At 35.7% G+C, this 21,624-nt stretch overlaps 2 protein-coding genes across 2 annotated transcripts in view; both read right to left on the minus strand.

Moving 5' to 3' along the window:
* The window catches only part of LOC306844621 (protein unc-80 homolog), a gene marked incomplete at both ends in the record, with an annotated part of 49,323 nt that extends 47,760 nt beyond the window's left edge, over positions 1-1,563 (minus strand). The window contains 2 exons of the mRNA XM_079376884.1: positions 1,039-1,087; positions 1,472-1,563. Of these exons, the coding sequence (XP_079233010.1) occupies positions 1,039-1,087; positions 1,472-1,563 (141 nt within the window). The remainder of the gene's footprint in view (positions 1-1,038; positions 1,088-1,471) is intronic.
* Positions 1,564-3,021: 1,458 nt separating this feature from the next.
* On the minus strand, positions 3,022-20,205 carry nomo (nodal modulator). The gene is made up of 31 exons (XM_079376673.1): positions 20,025-20,205; positions 19,537-19,626; positions 18,268-18,313; positions 17,995-18,095; positions 17,801-17,907; positions 17,258-17,330; positions 16,934-17,086; positions 16,635-16,772; positions 15,674-15,763; positions 15,356-15,461; positions 15,059-15,209; positions 14,766-14,937; positions 13,698-13,839; positions 13,478-13,609; positions 12,499-12,635; positions 12,293-12,380; positions 12,154-12,217; positions 11,912-12,007; positions 11,599-11,799; positions 11,371-11,453; positions 9,750-9,909; positions 9,405-9,531; positions 9,183-9,296; positions 8,687-8,814; positions 7,862-8,003; positions 7,673-7,756; positions 7,460-7,570; positions 7,270-7,371; positions 7,008-7,127; positions 4,042-4,134; positions 3,022-3,928 (listed from the first exon to the last, which is right to left on the minus strand). The coding sequence occupies exons 1-31, from the start codon at positions 20,160-20,162 to the stop codon at positions 3,797-3,799; spliced, it is 3,621 nt and encodes a 1,206-aa protein (XP_079232799.1). The 5' UTR covers positions 20,163-20,205; the 3' UTR covers positions 3,022-3,796.
* Positions 20,206-21,624: the final 1,419 nt, after the last annotated feature.

The raw sequence follows: 21,624 nt of genomic DNA on the forward strand, positions 1-21,624 counted from the left end.
GGCAGGATAAAAGCATGAGACATAATCCTCAAGAGCATTTATTAAATGATTACTTCTTCCTGTTACAGTATTATTTGTACACAAGGAAGAAAACATAATATACCAGCAGTCATATGGCATTGTAATACTAATACCAACAATAATACAAATTATTATTATTATTAACAGAACTGAAAGCAGATTTGTTTTTTATTTCTTACTGTAGCTGTCAACAGAACTAAATATTCACAATCAAATTAATGATTGGTTGCAGAATGCTTAATAAAAAACAAATGCATAGTTCATTACCTTAATCTCAATTTGAAAAAACAAAACAAAACAAAACAAACAAACAAACAAAAAAAAAACACTTAGGGAGGTTACACACTGTACATTTTTAACAGGAAACTACGGTAAGAGTGCTCAAGTAAAAACATGTTCCCTTATTATGGTGAAAAACTGTAAATAAATCTCACAGAACATTTAAACATTAATATACAGTAGGCCTACTGTTAAATTTCCAGTTTTTGGAAATGAACAAGTCATCTTATAAATGAAAGTGAAAAATTATAATTTAAATTTCCAGAATTCCCTGGCTGACACTTTATTGAAATAATTATTTTTCTTCTTAGTTCTTTCTTACAAGTTATGGACATTAAGGTTTTATGTCACACCTTATGTTGCTAAATTAATGTTTATTGAATTATTTTAGTGTCATGTGTCACATATGATGTGTGTAACCATTATGCCCTTTTGTATTTGTGTGCATACAGTATATACAGCATTACATATGTAAATGAGCTTTGATATATATATATATATATATATATATATATATATATATATATATATGTGTGTGTGTGTGTGTGTGTGAGGGGGGGGGCTTTCTCTTTCACTTGTGTTTACTAGTGGTTGTCAGTATATTAGCTATAAAGGTATTTCAGTAGGTTTGTATAATAAAGTTAAATCAGTTAATGTATATGAACCTCTGATTTAGGTGTATAATGGAAAGATTATTCACAGGTGAAGGTGTTCACTTATGATTATTAATACACTCACCACACAGGAGGCTTCATACTGCTTCCCTAACTTCGGCCGCAAAAACGCGCTGTAACAGATACATTTTTCCATTTAGTTCCATATCATAAAACTTTATAAAATAACAGCCATAATCGAGCCGGCAAGGACACTCTGTGCCACAGCATGATTTTAACTGATACTGAATTATGACGAGCTGTGGTTAAGGCACTGACAGCATTGCTCGACGAAGGTGAAATATTCGATAGAATATTCTGCAAATTTTGTTCAGGGTTTCATTCTAAAAGACACACAAGGTGCGGCGGTGTGTGAAAAGATGACGCACGAGACACCAGCGCAACAGAAATCCATTCAGAGACCGGTATGAGAGATGCATACGAATGAGAACCGCTCTGCGGGAATCAGACTAATCACTCGCAGAAAACACCTGTTATGCCACGACTAAATCACTGACCTGGTCTGTCTCCATAGGAAGGTTTGGATCGGAAACGGGATCCCCCGGCAGTTTTCCTGGTCACTGTCATCCAAGCTCTTTCTTTTCACCATTTTTGACCTGCTGGATTCAAGGGTGCAGACGGACTGCTCAGAGACGGATTTGATTCACGGCATCACTGTAATATTTTACATCGGAGCGTAAAATGGCTGCAGGTGTTGACTTGTGTCGACAGCACCCCGTGGAGCAGCGCTGAAAGACCGAATCCACTTGTCAATTAGAGACACGTACCGACCACCGGTTTGAAGATACGGCTTCAAATACGTAATCAATGAGATGGAGCGACGGACCCCCTCTGGGTCTTAAAAGCTCGAGATTCGCAAACATTTCAGTGTAACAATTAATACTGCATTATTACTACCCAAATCGACAATTCTCCTAAAATATCACAGCTATTACAAGCACTGTTACAGCAATAATAAATAAATAAAAATAAGCCAATAGCCTATATGAGAACCATGTAAGAAGTTTTCAGAATCCCAGTCCTTTTAACTTTCTTTCTTTCTATAACAGTTCTAGAAAACCAAATTGGCAAATTATTAAAGTATAGTTAATAATAACTATAGCAATAAAACATTTTAATGTAAACTATGGATACAATATCATATGTATATATAGCATATAATTCATTTGTGCAAGAACAAAAGTGTAATAAAAAGCACAACTGCATTGCAAGTACATGGTCATTGTAATTGCACTGCAATAAATGTAAGGTAAATGTAGTAACACTTTATTTTAAGGTGTCCTTGTTACAGGTTACATGTACTTACTATTATAATAACAACAATAAATTATGCATAATTACCTGCAAGTAACCCTAAACCAAACCCTAATCCTAACCCTGACCATATAGTAAGTTCATGCTGTTAATTAATATTACTCAGAACTTAAATGTATAATTACACTGTAACAAGGACCCCTTAAAATAAAATGTAACCTAAAATGTGATCCTTTCATATAACAAATATTGATTTAAACTCTCTTCTGGTGCTTATGGCACCAGTAGATAGCCTATACATGTTCATAATCTGCAGTTCATAAGAGTTAACCAATAACACATGAATCCCTCTTTAATAATACATCAGACAGGAATAAAAGTTAGTGTGCAAATGTGATATATTCAGTTCAATCAACCGGATTCTGAAAAAAGGGTATTATTCTGTTTCCCACATACACATCTTGACCAGACTGAATAGTTATGGTCCTATTAATTCAGATTTTCCATGTGAATTTCAGGCCAATTGAGTGGAATAATTCAACCTAAATTCATAGTCTATTGCTAACAAAACCAAATAAAAACTATATAATTTTTATAATTATATAGCATAATCGACATGCATCTCTTTTACTGTATTTTTGTCTGCCCTATTATTGAAAGATATTGTCACAATGCATATTTGCGAAATATTTGAGCTATAGTATTTCACATTGACACACACAAAAAAAGCAAGATCAGATGACAGGACTTCTTGCTCCAGGGGGGTCTAAACAACAAATGTCCAAAACACAATGAAGAATAATTCCCAAAAAAAACTTTATTATCTTTTTTTTTTTCTCTACAACCATACATATTATCAAATGATGATCATATGAATGCAGTGGAATGAATATGTACTGAACCCATCAAATGGTAGCAGCAAGTCATTTACGTTTAAGGAACTGAAAAAATTTTTTTTGGAAGCTTTTAGTTGTTTTGTGGCATTTAACAAATAAGGGAAAATTTAGTGGGTCAAATGTTTATTGATCTCTATATTTTAAAATGTAAGGGTGTTTAAGTTTTTCAAATTACAACTTAATTCTACAAATTCTAGTTATAAAAAACTGAACTGATAATAACTTTTTTTAACTGGAGTGGTTCAATAAAATCTAGTCATTCAGGCTACTACTGGAATCATGAAAAAAAAAATCTATTTCTTGGGTTATTACTCTTTATACTACTGAAATAAACAAACCAAAAAACAAAAACACACACATTTGAAGTCTCTTAAATCAGCCATCTTCCCTGAGCAGTCTCTCACAAACATAAATACACAATCTCCGAGCCATATTCACATGTTAAGGACTGCAAAATATAGGGATCTGTTTGACCAGGACACCACAGTAAAAGAACCTTAGGTCATCTGCGATTCAGCAAGAATAAATATGGCCAAAAACTTTACCGACCCCATGTGATGTTGTTTTTTATTATAGGATTTTATGATCAGACAAACATGGTCTGACACTGGACGCTTGTGAGATCTGAATGCAGTGACTGGCTTGGCCTTCATATTAAATCATACTGAGGTCTCATGTACGTCTCGTCTTTGGCCTTTTTGATTGGCGTTTGGCTTCATCCACAGGGAGTCCATCCCCGCTTGCCTGAGCGAGTCCTCGAACTCCCTGGATCTGGCTGACCAGCTGCAGAAGAAATGGGATCACCTGGGAACGACACAATATCATTATCTACATAATGTCATAAGAACAGCAGCTATTGTAAATGTCAAGAATGTCAAGTTTTTTTTAACGATTCTGAAAGAAAAAGAAACTGGTACCCGCTCATGATTATAGACAGCAAGCAACAGCAGTAATGTGAGAGGAAGGGCGATGAAAGATCCCTGGGCAACATCTTGATCTGGTATTTTCCTCTGTGGAAAGCCAAACGAATTCATACAAATTAAATCGAAGAGCTTGGGCTTTAAAAGACAATTAGTAATAATCATAATATTTTTAATGTATTCAACTGCACTGACACTATCGACTAAACTAAATTGAACTGGATAATGATACTGTTGCTTTCCGTAGAGCTGCTTTAAAGCTGAATTGAACTTGTTTAATAATTGATGAACTTGGCAACACGGACACTGTTGCTGAACTGACTTGAGTTGAACACCATTGTTTTCTGATATGCTTACAGTTGTTAATTGATGAATTCTGCAACATTAACATAACTGTGCACATGCTGTCACAATCTGTATTGTAGCAAGTAGGGATGCACGATATTTATCGGACCGATAAATTATCGACCGATATGAGAGAAAATTACGTAATTTTTATTGCTCCGATAAATAAATTAAATCCGATAACTAGATCCGATAAAGTATGCTTGGTAAATCAATCAATCAGTCTGATTTATCTGAGATTCATCTTCTTTCCGAGTGCAAGTGATTGCAGCTTTAAACTCCAGTGACTCTCAGCATGTGTTGTGCTCATTACGTCATCATTTGCGAACATGTCTTCGGCGGTCTGGAAGTTTTTCTCGGTGGCAGAGGAGGACAATGCCATTGCTATTTCCAGCGCATGTTCAGCAAGGATTCCGAAAGGAGGAAAAAAAGGCATCAAGTAGGGTTGTGACTGAGGAAATTTTCCCAATGGTTAATCGACGTGTGTCAACACCTTACCGGTATCACCTCGGTGGATGGGGGGTGGACGTCGTTTGAGTCTTCTCTCTTTTCCTCGCTTTCCTTCGGTTTTAAATAGCTTGTAAGCTCTGTGCGCATTTTATTTTCAAATTAGTGGCAATTCGGCATCAAGCAGTTGTTTGTTTTTAGTTCGCTTGAGTTTTCTCACTTTCCTTTGCTTAAATAGCTTGTAAAAGTATTTTCACTTTTAAATTAACGGCAATTCGGCATCAATTACAACATACAACATATAGCTAACTTTTATTAACAAAACGAATAAAAATGCACCATGCTATATGCCTAATATAAAATAACAGATAACTTACAAATTTTAAATATGCATGGTAGGCCTTTACAAAACTGAAAATCAGTAAAGACTGAGGAACAAATAATTATAAAACGTAGAATATTTATTAGTGAGATGGAAAGTTTTGAGGCAAGGACTGCATACACCTTGATGTAAAATAAAGAAAAAAAAAAACAAAACAAAAAAAAAAAAAAAAAACAGTTTAAATAAAATAAAAATCAGCAAATACTGTGGAACCAAATAGACTAAATGAGAAACGAATGTTTAAAAAATAAATAAATAAATAGACCTTCCAATATCACCGGCCAATATCAGGCTTTTCAAAATCCAAAAATATTTTTAAAACAGGCGCTTTTACATTTAGTTTTGAAACTCTACTGCCATAATCTTGTCCTTTTCACCTCACTCTTGTCAGTCAACTCGACTCTCTCCTCAGGTGATCAATGAAATCTGATCTGTGATGCGCGACTGTCGTTCGTTCACAAAAATGAACCGAAATACATGCCTTACAGACATGATAAATATATCTAAAGAAAGCTTTAAATTGCTTCTTAACAAAATAAATAAAAACGAAAACAAAAACTATTTAATACAATCGTTATCCGTGAAGATGCACTTCTCTCTAAAGGCGCGTCTAACGAGGAGATGGCGAATCCTTACTATTTCCCACGGACACATTCATGGTAATTACTTTTGCTGGGGCTTTTGCTTTATTGTGTGTATTTGAAGCAGAACTCTTCAGCTGTGCTGACGGCTCACTGCTGCTGCGGGACATTAAACACCGTCGAGTCGCTCTTGACAGTCGCGGCAGCACGGACTCATGTTGTTTCCACTGGCGCGGCAATTTTTTTTCATCAATAATTGATGGATGTCTAAAATATAAAGATAAGGAGAAGCCTAAAACAGGCCCGAGGCCCGGCCCGCGTCTGAACTATGACGTTAAAATTGGCCCGAAGCCCGGCCCTAGGAACATAAAAAAGTAGGAGCCCGACTTTAAATTAAATTTAAAATAATAATAATAATAATAATAATAACAATAATTGGGGGCTAAAAGTGTGTTGTAATGCAAGCGTTACTGAACATGTACCGAGTAAAATATTACTGAAAATTGATTAGTAATGCCTTACACTACTGCGTTACAGCAAAAAGTAATACGTTACTATAATGCATTACTTTTGTAACGCCTTACTCCCAACACTGCTTAAAGACTATATAACTTTCTCATCCTCGTGCACTAAAAACGTTGAATAGATGCATTTCTTTATGCATGAAATATTTGAATATAAATTTGTTGTTAATGAGTTGTTAATTGCAGATAAACCATAGTTCTGTCATAATTCTGTTAAACCATTTCTGTTACAAAGTATTGTGGTGCTTTACACAAAAAATAAAAAACATTTGAAGAGTCAGGACTGATGTTTGCTATAGTTAGGCCAGAGCTACTAAAATATCAGTTTAATCTCGTGGGTGCACAAACTGCAGATTATATGAAAATTATAATATAAAAATATGAATTTATCGTATCGGCCATGAGAAGGACTTAATTATCGGTTATCGGTTCAAATTTTTCATATCGTGCATCCCTAGTAACAAAAGCTATACAAATACATGTGAAGACTTGAGAAATCATAACTTCGTCATAACATTTCATAAAAAAAAAAGTGTCGCACTCATGGACAGCTTTTTGAATGTAGAATTTTGATCTTTTTTTACACCAAATGACAAACTAAATCGCAGATGAATGATCTATTCACACATAAATTTGATCACTGGACAAAGAAAAAACAAGTGTTTTGTGTGACAAGGTTGTTACCTTAGGGTTAAAGGTTAGTGTTACATGTTTGTGGTAACCAGAAGATGTGAACGAGACTTGTGGGAGTTTGAAGTCATACTGGGAGCAAGAGTGTGATGTGTGCAGCATCAACACATAGCTCTGCAAGAAGACAATAAAATGAAATTAATTAATAAAATGTCTCAGCACCCATTTTAAAATGTACTTAATCAAAGTATGGGCAGATTAATATGAATATTGTAAACATAATAAAAATAGGAGTCGTTTAGAGGAATAAAAGTACCTCTCCATCACGTGGCAGGGGGGTAAAGTGGAAGAACAGGGACTGGCCAAGAGACACACTCTGGAAGGGATTATCAAGGTTGTCACTCTTATAGAGCTTCACCTTTAGAGACGGAGGAACAACAATGACTTCGAGATTTGATCAAATAAGAGAAGCCATTTTAAAGCAGTATTTCAATTACTGCACCTACCCAGAGAGTGGGAAGGTGTTCAGGGGAAGTGATGACATTGCCACTCAGATCAAACAGATTGATCTGTCTGAAGGCGATTATGTTTATTCCTTCAATATCAGTGTTGCCCACCTAAAACCATCCAAAAATAAACACATAAATGCAAAACGTGTAAAAAAAAAAAAAAAAAAAAAAAAAAAAAAAAAAAAAAAGTAAAATAACTTCAAAGCTCACCTCAATGGTTTTGTGTGGTGGTAATGCTCTCTCAATGTGATCATTTCCTTCTCCTCTCAGCTGAATGTTGTAGTTACACCCAGGCTGACATTGACATGAAGGAAACGCACGAATCGTAAAATGCATGTTCTTGTGAACTTTTGTCAGTCTTAATGTTTGTCTAAACAGTTTTCTCCAATAAAGTCTTACCCGCAAGCCTCTGAGTCTAAAGCGGCCCTCTTCATCAGTAATCGTGTCCTCACTGTACATGTCGCACTCACCCTGCCCCACTGCCTCCACAGCGACACCCTGCTCCGCATCGCCTCCTATTGACTGCACTGTTCCATAGCAGCTGAGACCGGTTGAAATGCACAAATAGAATATTTACCCCACAATCGACAGGGCATATTTTGTAAAATGTTCAATACATACACAGATTTCTTGTAATTAAATTCTTCAAAAATTACATTTATAATGTTACAAAAATGTATATTTCAAATTAATGTTTTTTAAAACTTTTATATGTGTATGTGTGTGTGATATTTTATATATATAATGTATATATGTGTGTGCGCGTGTGTATGTATGCATATATATATATATATATATATATATATATATATATATATATATATATATAAACAATATAAAAAAAAAATAAAAAATCCTGTTCAATCATGTTTTCTATAAAAATACCAAGCAGTACAACAGTTAACAATAATGATAAGAAGAATAAATGTTACTTGAGCACCAAATTAGCATATTAAAATTATTCCTGAAGGACTGTGTGACACTGAAGACTAGAGTAAAATTCAGCTCTGCCATCACAGGAATAAATTAAAATATATTGAAGAAAAAACTTAATTTGAATTGAAATAATTTAAAAAAATTATTAGTGTATTTACTGTATTTTTGATCAATTAAATTCAGTTTTGTGTACTAAGGGACTTAGTGTACATCTGCATAAATTACTTAACTTTTATACTAAGCATTTTAACAGGCAGTGCATATTCTAACATGCTGTGTTTTGCTGACCTATAAGCTGTTTTGAATCCAGTGATGGGAATATGGAGGACCTGTCCTTCTTCTACTGTGATCATTTGTGCTGAGGGCTCAAAGCGGAACTCCTTCATCATGGGCTTGAAATAGTACTGGCCAGGACTCTGAGATGGGGGGGGGAGGAGAAATGAAGACAATCTCCATGTACTTCATTTAACAATGCATGCTGTTTGTACTCATATGTATGCATTATTTTTATTTATAAATTTAAAAAGATAGTTCAGCAAAAACGAGCATTCAGTTTTTTTGAACATGCGATCAAATGTCAGTCAATGTTGTTTTCAACTTCACTGACTTTCATTGTATGGGCAAAAAATATTAAACCATTTTCAAAAAAAAAAAATAAAATCTTCTTTCGTGTCCCACAGAACAAAGTCAAACAGATTTGCAACAACATGAGGTAGATTGCACAATAAAACAAATGTGTTTAACACATCAAGAAGATGACCATAAGGGGCTGAGAAGACAGTACCAGGTTGTTGAAGGTGAGGAGGCCAGTGTCCTGAGTGAGCATGTTTGAGCGGAAGTTGGCCCCACTGAGAGACAGCAGAACCCCAGAGAGAGGAACGCCATCCTCTGCCTTTATCTGAGGGGCAAGAAAAACAAAATATAAATTTGATTCATAGAAATTAAAATACTTAATGAAATGTGATAGTTCAACTCGATGATGAGAAGACATTAATGTAACATTGACCTCAAAAGTGACGCCTGCCAGGGCAAACGCCTTGAAGTCTCCTGTGCTTCCCTCTACTGCAGTCAGGACAAAGCCCTCTTTCTTGGCACTGATGTCATACAGTGAGTCACTATGTAGGGGTCCAACACTGGTTTCAAAAGGGAAAAAAGGAATATTCATTTTATTTGTTTAGAATGCTAGAGCGCATTTAAGATTTCAGCCATAATGACAGCACTTTATTTCTAATAGGCCAACAGTCATTCATATTTTTAAACTATGCTTTTAAGCTAATATGCATTATTAAATACACAGTTAAGAGAGGTATTAAATAAATGAACGCAGTATGTTTGTGAAAAAGTGAGATACCTGTAGGTTCCGGTGTCATCTGTGAGAACTGTAATGAGAGGGGTTGTAGCTCCTCTCTCCTTAATGGAGATTTCCACACCCTTCAGTGTAGGTGACACCTGCCCCGTGAGAAACAGTCCTGCCCGGCCTGCAATCTCAACCATCTGACCTGGGCAGTTCTCTGTTAAAACATATCAATCATTGCATATCAGTTTCAAATATAAACTGGGGTAAATCTGAAACCCCATTTTTCTGAGTGATATTAGTAACACATTTCAAGCAGCATAATGAGCCGTTTAATGGCACATTCAAGTTACAAATGGTAGCACCGGCTCTTACAGTAAAAAATAAGGCAGATAAGTTCCCTGGGTCTAAATCAGGCGTGTCCAGTTCTGTTCTGGAGGGCCACCTACCTACAGAGTTTCTTTCTAAATGGATCCTAAAACAAGTAAATTGAAGGTGTTTGTGGCTGTGTGTTGTTTCACACTCTAAAGAGTTAAATCCAAGTATTCATTTGCTTCATATATCTACAAGAGCTGTTTCTGAGTGTTATTCAGCAGAATGGAAAAAAGGTACAGGAAAAAAAAGAGCAAAAATTGTACATTTAATAAAATAAGACCAAAATGTTATAAGTAATTCTATTTCACGGTAATGATCGATATAACATTTTTGCTTTAATCAAATGTATAAAACAGCATATTCTCCATTGTGTAAATTAAATATATATTTCTTTTTATTAAAGTTACAAAAGTGATTTAGTCAAGAGCAGTGAGAGATTTTCTCTTTTGTTGTTGGATTAACATGAATGACAGACAGCAGGAATATTAGACTGCTGCCACTTTAAGAGCTGCCCGGATCCAATATACTGTTACACACATTTTTTTCTTTCTGAGCTATTTGCTTTCACTTAAGACCTAAATTACTGTGTTTATGAGGATACTTGCAAAGACAGGCATTTTGAAACATACAAGTGTGTTTATTTTAACTGTTCAAGGCCTGTAAAGTGGCACAAATAAAAATGCCCCTGCACTATATGAGCACATGCGTACGCCTCTCTGAACAGCGCTCAGAAACAGTTTCTCAGACAGTGCGTGCATATCGTGAAATGAGTTCTCTTTTGCTGCCGATTACATTTCAATGGCCTAAAATCACTTGCGATGCTTAAAAACGCGTGCAAACTATGTTTTTGTGACTATGTAGCACAGCAACGTCAAGTGAGCATGTTGCCACGATAGAGACGATAGTCCAGAAATTCTGAACAGTTGACAAATTTCTACCGGTATACCACACCTAGTAATATGTACTAGTATGCACCTTTTAGGGCTAGATAAGTTACTGGCCAGTGACAATGTGTTGTACCCCTAATGGTACATCATGCTTTGTACTTTAAAACTTTTTTTTTTACAATATCCTTTTTTTTTTTATATGATTGAACTGCATGAATTTGGTTGTTGGTCAGTGTCACCTTACAGTAAGCGTTACAGCGGATTTCCTATTTATATAGCTTGACAAATATTAATTTCATTATTTGTGTGAAAAGAAGTTGTTTGCAATTTGTTCCATAACTGATGTGAAAGGTCCTAGACACAACAAGCATCCATTAGTATAAAATAAAAAAGCTATAAAAAGATTGCACTCTAACCTCCAGTGATTGTAGCCTCTACTTCAGGAGGGTAAAACAGAAATTCTTTGGATGAAGGTGTCACTGTGATCTTCTCCCCAGCCCTAAAATAGCCAACAGAGCCAAGATATAAAATTAAGACCATGAAATTTGTAACTGGTAGGAAGATAGTCTTTGCAATAATTTCACAATATTTTTCTAACAGAGACAGAAGAGGAAAATGCTGGCAAACATTCTCCAAAATCATACCGTGCCCAGTAGGAGAATTCAAAGTGGAAAGGCTCATGGAGTTCATCTGGTTTCTCTTCCACAGGGGGGCTGTTCTTGTCTTCTCTTTCTTCCCTCTCCTTCTTACGGGCAGCTATTTCCAGAACCTGCTGCTCCCATCGCTGCTCCTCGTTTGAGCGCAGGGGCCCCAGAACCAAAGCAGGCTCACTCTCAATGGAAGATCTACCAAAATGAAACAAAACAACCAGGTGTATTGAAAGCAACAGACAGAATTCAAACAAACAAGACAGACTTTAGTCTTTTAGACACACCTAATAACAATTCCCTCACTCACTTGATGGTGACAGAGACATCCAGCATCTTATCAGTGGTGATGAGTCCTGTCATGTGGTGTCTCACAGCAGTTAGGGTTAAGATGCTTGGGGCAGACCTGAGGAAGGAAGGATGAAAAACAACAATGTGGATTAGACTTCATTTAATAATGTTACACAACAAGCACATACCACAAAAGCACAGGATCAAAAGGTTGTTGCAGCTACTTTAAATTTAATAAAACGCTTGGCACCAGTCACATACGTGTTGTAGGTGTAGTAATCTTGTTCAAACTGGTGACAGGAACGTGGAGTCACTTTATAAACACCTTAGATTAAAAATAAATATGTTAAGTTTTATGAACTTAATGAACTTCCAAAACTGAAGGAAAGGCTGAGCTCACCTGGCTTGGATAGACAGAAGCGATTGACTCCTTTGGACAGATTGTAAATGCCAACGTTCTCTGGTGAGCTGCCATCTTGGAAAAACTCCTAAAATTACGGACAAATAATGCATAATCATCAGCATGACCATTTTAGGCTTGTAACAGCTGATTCGGGTAACTGTGTGATCAATCATCTTTAAATATTGAATGCATTCAGTCCTCACCAGGGTAATGGCATGGGACAGTGAACAGCGCAGCAAGTATCCGGTTTGTCTGAACTCAACTCCCTCTACGTACGAGTCAAGTACATCGATCTCCACTGACTTCTGCTTCCAGCACCACTCCTCTTGGGTGATAGACACTGCGACAACCAGAGGTTGTTAATTTTTTAAACATAATTTTTTGTGAACTTAATGTCTACACTACTGAAATCCTGCACAATTTAGCTAAAAAAAATAAATAAATAATAATAATAATAATAATAATAATAATAATAATAATACGCTTAGTTTATCGTATATAGCAGTTCAATAAACTTTCAAAATTATAACAAACAAATCATATTAAATAGGATGAAAACCTATATTATTTATCTTTCTGATATTTTTCTAGTTATAAATAATTAAAACATATGACTGTACAATAAAGTTCAAATTAAATGATGATATTTCATTTATTTTACTATACAATAGTAATGTATTTGATTCTTTACGCTCTCAGTTTTTCTATTTTGATTAATTGCATAATATCTAGTCGTTTAGTACCTACCCAAAGGTCATCTATCATAATTTACCACAGATTTCTGGTAATATTAAAAAAAGAAAAAGAAACAAACAACAACAAAAACCCAAAAACAAATTTGTTCTAATTTGCTGATTTGGTGCTCAAGGAACAGCTCTTATTATTATCAGTTGAAAACGGTTGAGCTGCTTAATATTTTTGTGGAAACCCTGATACTTTTTTTTGCAGGATTCTTTGAAAAATAGAAAGTAAAAATCAACAGGATTATTAAATTTTTTTTTTCATTTAGTAAAATAATGTAAAATTATTTAGTGCCACTTTCTATCAATTTAATTGATCCTTGCTGAATAAAAATACAATTCTTGAAAAAAACGTTTGACTTATAGTGTATCTATTTAATACCATAATGATAACCAGCTCTATTGCTCATTAAAATAAAACAAATGTAAAAACAGTGCTTACCTTTGTACTTTCCGGGTAACACATTATTGAAAGTGAAGCTGAGAGTTTCACTGCTGCCAGACAACTGGAGGTTCTTCCTCTCTCCTTGTCTGCTTACAGGCTGAAGAGTGACTGTCAGATCTCCACATGCCACTGATGGGAAAATTCAATCATTGAGACACAGACAGAAAGCACACTTATCTAATTGAATTTGACAGCGAACATGAAAAAAAAAGCTCACCAAGACAAGACACAGAGCCAGAAACAGATGCTATGAACTGAGTGAAGAGAAGGTTGGTGATAGGACGATCCACAAGCGAGATATCGAGAGAGTATGGCTGAAGAGCAAGTCCAGCCTTCACATCACTTTCAGGGAGGGTAACCTGTACAACACACAATGTATCTAAATTAATGTACGGTGCAATTCACTCTAACTTTAAAGTGCCCCTACTATAGATTTTTGAAAATTACCTTTCATGAAGTGTGCAACACAGCTCTAAGTGAATGAAAATATACTGCATTTTTAAATCTGAAAGTGCATCGTGTATAAAGTTATTGTCTCTCAAAAGAAAGAGTAAAAGAAAAATGTCATATCCTGATATTTTGTGAGGAACTGCTGTGGGGCATGGACTCTTTTTGGTTTCTTTTTAGGTCTGCTGCTCATCTGATTTCATGGTTTTTTTTTATTTATTTTTTTAGCTGCAAGCCATGAAAACACACACACACTTCTCTGTCACCGAGCACATAACTTTACCCTACTTTGCCAACTTAAATGAACACAAATAAACCGCAGCAGATCTGACTGAATATGAAATGAGTACAGGTTGGCAGGTCTGTGAATCCCAAGCCGTTTCATGTTGCCATCAACATGAAACATTAGCATATTGCCCACCCACTTATTGGTCTTTTTGCGTTGGTCTGAATGAAAATGCAAACTCATTGTTTGCCACTAGATGCCACTTTTGGAGCGATAAAAATAGTTCTTTCCCCAGTAACGGCTGTACACAAAGCAACACTGCGCTCACAAATGCTCCTTTATCAGGCATTACAGGCATGATGAAATGGAAATGAGACCTATCGGACCAATCACCTCAGATTAGCGTCACGCAAAGGAGGGGTTTGAATTGTTGAGCAAATCGTTTGCGAGTCATTGAGCAAGTATGGTAAAAATGCATATTATAAAACAATGAAAGTGTTTTTTGACCTCGCATGCATGTCAACCTGTTATTGGGGACTCCCAAAACATGAACTTTTCGTTATCCATAATAGGGGCACTTTAAAGTCAAGTCACAATATATATTCTCATTACCTGTACGCTGTAGTCTCCTGGTTTAACTTGAAAGCAGAACTCTCCATGGCTGTTACTTTCGACAGTGCGGAAAAAGCCCTGATCCTGAGTCGAAAGCGTAACTCTGTAGTGCCCAAGCTGTTTAACAGTCTCAGGAAGACGGGTGACTGAGATGTGACCACACACGCTAAACCTGAAAATGAGAGTGGAGCAGAGATTTCAAATCGGACCCCTAAAGCTAGATGACAGACACCTTAAGTCTGTTTATCTTCTGAAAACAGCTTTCTGAGGACAATTCTTGCCTGCATACTCACCCTGCAGTAATGATGTCTGGCAGCTGAGGGGTACTGGGAGCAATCTTCACAGTGATCGGCTCAAAGAACATCAGCTCCTTGTGCGTGTTGATGGTATAAGTGCCTGTGGTCATATTCTCCAATCGAAATGAACCATCTTCTTTAGTTTCCACTGTGAAAGAGATCAAGGAGGAGGCTAAATTTAAATTCAATGTGTTCATTTAGCATAAATTTGTTAATTAAGCATGATTGTGGAGTAATTTGGATATACCCTATAATGCCAAATTATGTTAATTTCACGTGTATCATCACAGTTACCTTTAATTTGGTTGTTAAGCGTTACTACAGCATCTGCAACACCCTCTCCATCGGGACTATTCAGAACTCTGCCCATCACAGAGAATCCCATGACACGGAATATTGGCTGAAAGACAAAACAGGAGAAACCGGTTAGAAACCAGGTTAGGCTGCTGAGCAAGACCAACTGTTTTATAAATTTTTTCCAGCTTGGTTTCCCCCCAAAAATGACTTAGTCTATTGGAACACTTCATATAAATTATAATACTGTCCAACCCAAATTGTCAATTAAGGTGTTAAGTCATGTCTCCGAACAAGTCAGAGCATTGAGAAACTCACCTCCAATGTTAAACTGCGGTGTTCTACTTTGAAATCCATACGAGAAGGAGCAACGTCAAAAGTGATTCTCTCTCCTCTGTAATATGGGACCTACAATTCAAGAAGAGAAAAGATAAAAAAAAAAAAAACTGACATCTGTGCTTTATCTGCACATCATAATTAAGGCTGCATGAGATGGATGAAACTATATTCAAATTATTTAAATTGAAAGTAGTAAAATACTTATCAAAAGTCTCACAGACATATCAGATTTGTCACCAAAAACATTTATATGTACCATCAAAAAATTTGCCATTAATTGCAATAATCCAGTAGAAATTTGTATGTATTTGTGCATTTGCGTGGCCATATGATCCACACAAAACTCTAATCATAATTCCATCTGGGATTTCATGGGGCCTAATAGCTGCACCTGACTGTATGGATTATACTGCAGTGTGCCAAAAGAGCAGCATTAGAAGGTCTTAATAATTTGGAACATATTTTGATAAGCAGTCAAAACCTATGAATGTGCCAAGTCATTTGATGCCTTAAAAATCAGTAAAATAACTTTAAAAAACAATCTTTAACTGAACGGACAAACCATGAAAATTAGAAAACTGATATGACATCTCCCTTTCTGGACCTGAAGTAATCTGTAGAATTTTGTATCATCTGAAGTTTATTTGAAGTCAGATTTCAAAAGTGAAGGGAGAGAAAACAAAAGCATGAATGAATCAGCTTCTTTGCATTATTTAGAAAACAAAATATGTCTAAGATGAAAAAAATGACACTGCTGTCTTTGTCTGTAGAGTCAGTCTAGAGTAGAGTCTCGTTATTCTTTTTCTCTCATGATTTGAACCAACAATAAGAATGTTCTTCTGACAATAATAAGCCATATTTTATTTCTCTGTGAAATTCTACATATAATACAAGCATGCATGATCAAATAATATAAAGGTTGGTGACAGTAAATTCTTACCACAGTATATTCACCACTGGGAAGGCATGGGAATGAGAAAGTGCCGTCCTCACGAGACTGGGAACTGCACAAATACACAAGGGAAGGGTTGCCCACTACAGCTCCATCCACAGGAGCCACACTGCAGCCACTGATATCCTAAATAAATAATACATTTGTTTAAAGTCTACTGGATAACAGATGATGAATCTGTGCACATTTCAAAACATTAAATGAATGCCACTGCGTAATTTTGATAAAGTCATTTTGTGTGGATCATCTTTTTGTGGTTGGGCTATGAATCTAATAAAACCTTTTACCTCCTGTGTTACCCTGGCAGAGTAAAGGAGGAAGCTGACTCCCTTCATGGGTTCACTATCACTCTGCACCTCTCCAGAGACATCATAGCCCTTTACCATGAGAGGAGCTGCGGCGGGGGCATTTTCATTTGACACAACCACAGTGGTTGAGCTCTGTGAAGGAACAAAAATAGTGAACAAAGTTTTCTGCATCTACATTTAAATTAGATGCTTTGACATAAATGCTATATGTGAACTGTAGTGGCATGAAAATCTTTCTTCAGGTGTTGACACATTCGCCATTGAGAAATATGTTTTGTCAATAAGACAGTTTGTACTTTATACCTGCTCCAGGGTCCATGAGGCATGAGAGGCGTTGATGTCATAACTTCCTGGAAGCACCTTGAGGAAAGTATACCTGTGAAAAAGCAACACAAACAGGGAAAAATGTTTTTTGTTAATGGCATTTATGGACACTGGATATTATTTTGAAGTAATAGTTACAGAGAGACCCTTGGGGTAAGATGGCCCCCCTCAAATTAGGGCTGGAAATTGTTGCTGGTGTTCTCATTGTTTAATTGAATAATTATTATAATTCATGGACATTTTAATTTAGGAAGTTTTAGCGTGATCTGTTTCTGCAAATAAACGCTTCATATGTAATTCGTGTAAAATGTAATGTAAATAAGAATTATATAGTTTCCGATGTGGCTTTGAGAACTTGACATGAGACCAATAAAGGACCAACACATTACAGACTGACCTCTTGTTGAATTAAAAAAAAAAAAAAAAAAGACTCCAGATTGTGTGTGATGTTGCTGCAGTCAGTGTCCAAAGAAATTTTGCATGCTCAAATTCTAGTTTGACCTCTAGACAATATCTACTCACTGGCCTCCAGCTTGTGTAAGGACACTCTGAAGGACATCATCTTCTCCTGCTTTTCTCAGATTTACTTCAACCCCTCCAGGCCCCAACAAATGCCCTTTACTCAAGACCTAAACAAGGAAATAATTTAGCTTTTTTTTTTTACCTTACAAAAAAAAAAAACTATTACAATTCAGATGTATAAAATCTCAATTTACAGTTCCCAGGACTGAAAACCCAGTAAAAACAAAGTTGATGTCTTGTTCTTTAGTGCAGATGTCTGTAATTCCATCCACATGTAGGTCCACAGTTGTTGGCTCTGCATACAGACAAAGTATAACACAACACATGACAGATGAATAGTGAGCACACCTTAGTGAACCCTGGATTGATCAAGAGCAGATTAGAGTACACAAGAACTCTAAAATGGAATTATTCATGATTCTATCTCATGATATAACCACCACTTGATATGTGAAATCATTCCTTACCAAAGCTCCATCCTGATGGTGGTTCTATCTTTATAACAAAATCACCCTGTAAAAGATTGTAATCCCTATTAACACAAACATACACAAAAACCACCAGGCTAAATATTAACAAGAAGCATGACTCGCAAATTTCATTTCATATTTATCATACATTGTGACACTCTTCTAAGTGACTGAGGCTGGAAACCGCCTCTCTGATGGTGTGAATTAAGGTGAAGCTGCTGGTGTAAGGATGAAATACTGCATTGTAAGAGCCTGATAGGCTGTCCCTCAACCCACTTAACTCCTGTTCCAGTTAAAAATAGACAGGCATGTCAAAGATGAATTTTGCCCCAATTTACACCACCAGAGAAAGCTTGCAGCAATTTGCAAGTACTATGCCAAAACGTGATTAGTTTAAACTCCCCTAGGAAATCTTCAAGATTTCGCAGATTAGGGCCGTACAATATATCAAATGTCATAATATATCACAAATGAACTAAGGGATGTGATTTGCATTACAATTTGCTTTTAATACAGGAATCCAGAAAGTTTATGTAGATGAAAACAACACAAACAAATAGAAATATTAATATTTGTTTTTATAGCATTTAATTTGAGCATTGTTTGGAGGAGAACCCCTAGATAGATAGGGTAAATATTTTTCGTCAATTAAGTATAGAACATAAAATCATGCCTTTATCAGATTGATTTATCAAAGAAATAATCTATAGATTAACTGATTATCAAAATAGTTTTAGTTGCAATCAGTCTAGCCTTTATACATAAGGACTACTTTTTAAGATTAATTTGAAACAATTATAAAGAAGTCCAATTTATATGGTAGTGTACAATTAGAAATGGTATTATATATACACAATTATATATGGTAGTGTACAAGTAGAAATGGTATTATACGCTATTAAAAATTTGGAAAAACAGTAAAATATAAAGCAGAATGCAAGCTTCACTCTCCTCATAATTTGCTTATATTGATGTTCCCGACATCATTTTGCACAAGTACATTGTAAATTGAGCCTGATCTTTCACTATTTTTTACTTAGCTCTGTACCCAGAAAGAATAGGAAACATTCATGTTGGATGCATAATTATTTCATGGCTTAAAATCGTAAAATATATAATTTTCCTCAATATATTGTAGCCCTAGCACAAGTAAAGCTACCTTAATGAGTGGTGAAAGGTCTTCATAGAAACACACTTCCATATGATTCAGAACAAATGCTACAAGACATTCTAAGATGACCTTGGATGCCTCCTGAGTTACAGTACCTTGTCATACAGAGGGATCATGAAGTAACCATTGATTGGTGCACAGTCAGTCTGATATTTCAGAGAGCCCTGCTTAGTGTACAGCTTGATCTGTAAAGAACACACACATAGTAAACGTTGGTAATCATAAACCCATTTTAAACTGACTTTATAAAAAAGACCCAAATGAAAACCAATACGAACTACATGAATTGCTCGTCTATGCATTTAGATAATTTCAGTGAGGCAATGCTAATTAAGTCAGGCAGATTTGTGATAATAACAATATTAAGCATGCTTGGACAAATCATGTGTTTTGCTGACAATGCTTGACAGTTGGTTAGGTAGCTGTCATGCAACCTGCTACATTCACGACAGACGGATCACCAGATTATGCGATATACAACCTATAAGCATAACTGTTTAGGACAGCAGATGATGTATATATCAGAGCATGCGCTAGCTAGCCAGCTAATCGTTTTTAAACCAGAAATCTCAAGTCTTCTTACCTCAATAACAGAGTAATTAATTTCAACATCTGACTTAACAAAGCCCCCGCAGCCTACCAAAATGTCATCAGAACCATTCACAAATGTCAAATACAAGAAAGATAGAATAAGAATCGTTAGCTCCTTAACCCCAGCCATCGTGCAGCGCTGGTGAAGCGTACTGACGTACACTGCACATGGTTTAGATGACTTCAGCCAATCATATTAATGGGAAATCTTTTTTACCTCATTCCTATTGGTCAGTCACGACGAGTGTCTATATTCATTGTTTTCATTGGCTGTTTCAGGAGAGGAACTCGAAAACCTGTGAATCCAGGCTAATTAAAAACATTAGAAAGATTTTTTGAGCTTTGTTTGAAGCATATTTGGTTTCTTATATGGAATGGAATTGTAGACAATATTTCTCAGACAAAGGTCCTTTGCAATTGCAAGAAAGCAGCAGCGTGCCGAGACAAAAATCTCCACATGCTGCTACAAACATTAACAATAGGTGGTGCAATTGGGTGTTGAAGACCAGAGATACCCGCAAAAAAAGAGGAATAAACACAAATATCTTCAAGACATGCTGACACTGGAGAATAAACGTAACGGAAATGAAAGGTATAAAAGCAAATCTGTCATGCAAAGACTTTAACAGAACAATTTTGGATGGGGTGTTTTAAAACAGGTGTTTAATGTCTCTTATCACATGACTAATTGGCCTTTTAACTCTTCTCTAACGTTAGCTCCAAGAAGCCTTTTTTTGGTCTAGTTGTACTTTTTGTTTTAGTTGTATCTTTGTTTGCCTTTAAAGGGATAGTTCACTCAAAAATTAAAATAAAGTCCTAATTTACTTACCCTCAAGTATAGTTCAAAACTTGTATGAGTTTCTTTTATCTGTTCAATAGAAAAAAAGAAAGAAAAAAACAAGTCTAGTACTATGGACAGCAGTGGCTACCAGCAACTGTTTGGTTATCAACATCTTTCAACTAATCTTTGTGTGTGTGTGTGTGTGTGTGTGCGTGTGTTAAAACGAAGAAAGAAATTCATACAGGTTTGGAACAATATAAGGATGAGTAAGCAATGACAATTTTTTGGGGTGAACCATCCCTTTAATCCATTTACCAGTACATCAATACAAGGACCATTAACACTTCAGCTAGTGTGTCATAATTATGTTATAATATTATGTATTGTAAACAGCTTTAAATATTTTTAATGACTGCCTAGGAAGTTGATAAAAGATTTCAAGTTCTTTACATAATTTTTTACATTAATCAGTGGTAGGCAACACGGGATGGCACTGAGTACTTCTCTTCACGCAGCTGTCACAGACACATGCTCCATTTATCTTTTGAATGCTCTGTGAAATCATAAATTAAAATGCAACCAAATGTGCTACCGTTACTGATATAACCTGACAAACAGCTGTTTTTGACAGTTTTCCTTTCATTTTCATCTAAAATGGACAATTCATCCTTGTCACATACTATACACAGTAACTAATTACACATAGAGAGCCATAAGAATTTAATATTTAATGTGAGAATACAGTACAATTAACATGGTTTACTGTACACTAATACATCAGTCACTAACATGACCTTTAGATAATATTGAT

This window comes from Barbus barbus (assembly GCF_936440315.1).
Source record: "Barbus barbus genome assembly, chromosome: 25".
In the NCBI taxonomy this organism is placed as follows: domain Eukaryota; kingdom Metazoa; phylum Chordata; class Actinopteri; order Cypriniformes; family Cyprinidae; genus Barbus; species Barbus barbus.

Excerpts from the sequence above, each read along its gene's own strand:
- nomo (XM_079376673.1), bottom strand. The coding sequence starts at position 20,162 with ATGGCTGGGGTTAAGGAGCTAACGATTCTTATTCTATCTTTCTTGTAT. Across the intron at positions 19,627-20,024 it reads TTAATTACTCTGTTATTGAG|ATCAAGCTGTACACTAAGCA; the intron begins GTAAGAAGACTT and ends TGTTCTTTACAG. Across the intron at positions 18,314-19,536 it reads TGATCCCTCTGTATGACAAG|GGTGATTTTGTTATAAAGAT; the intron begins GTACTGTAACTC and ends AATCTTTTACAG.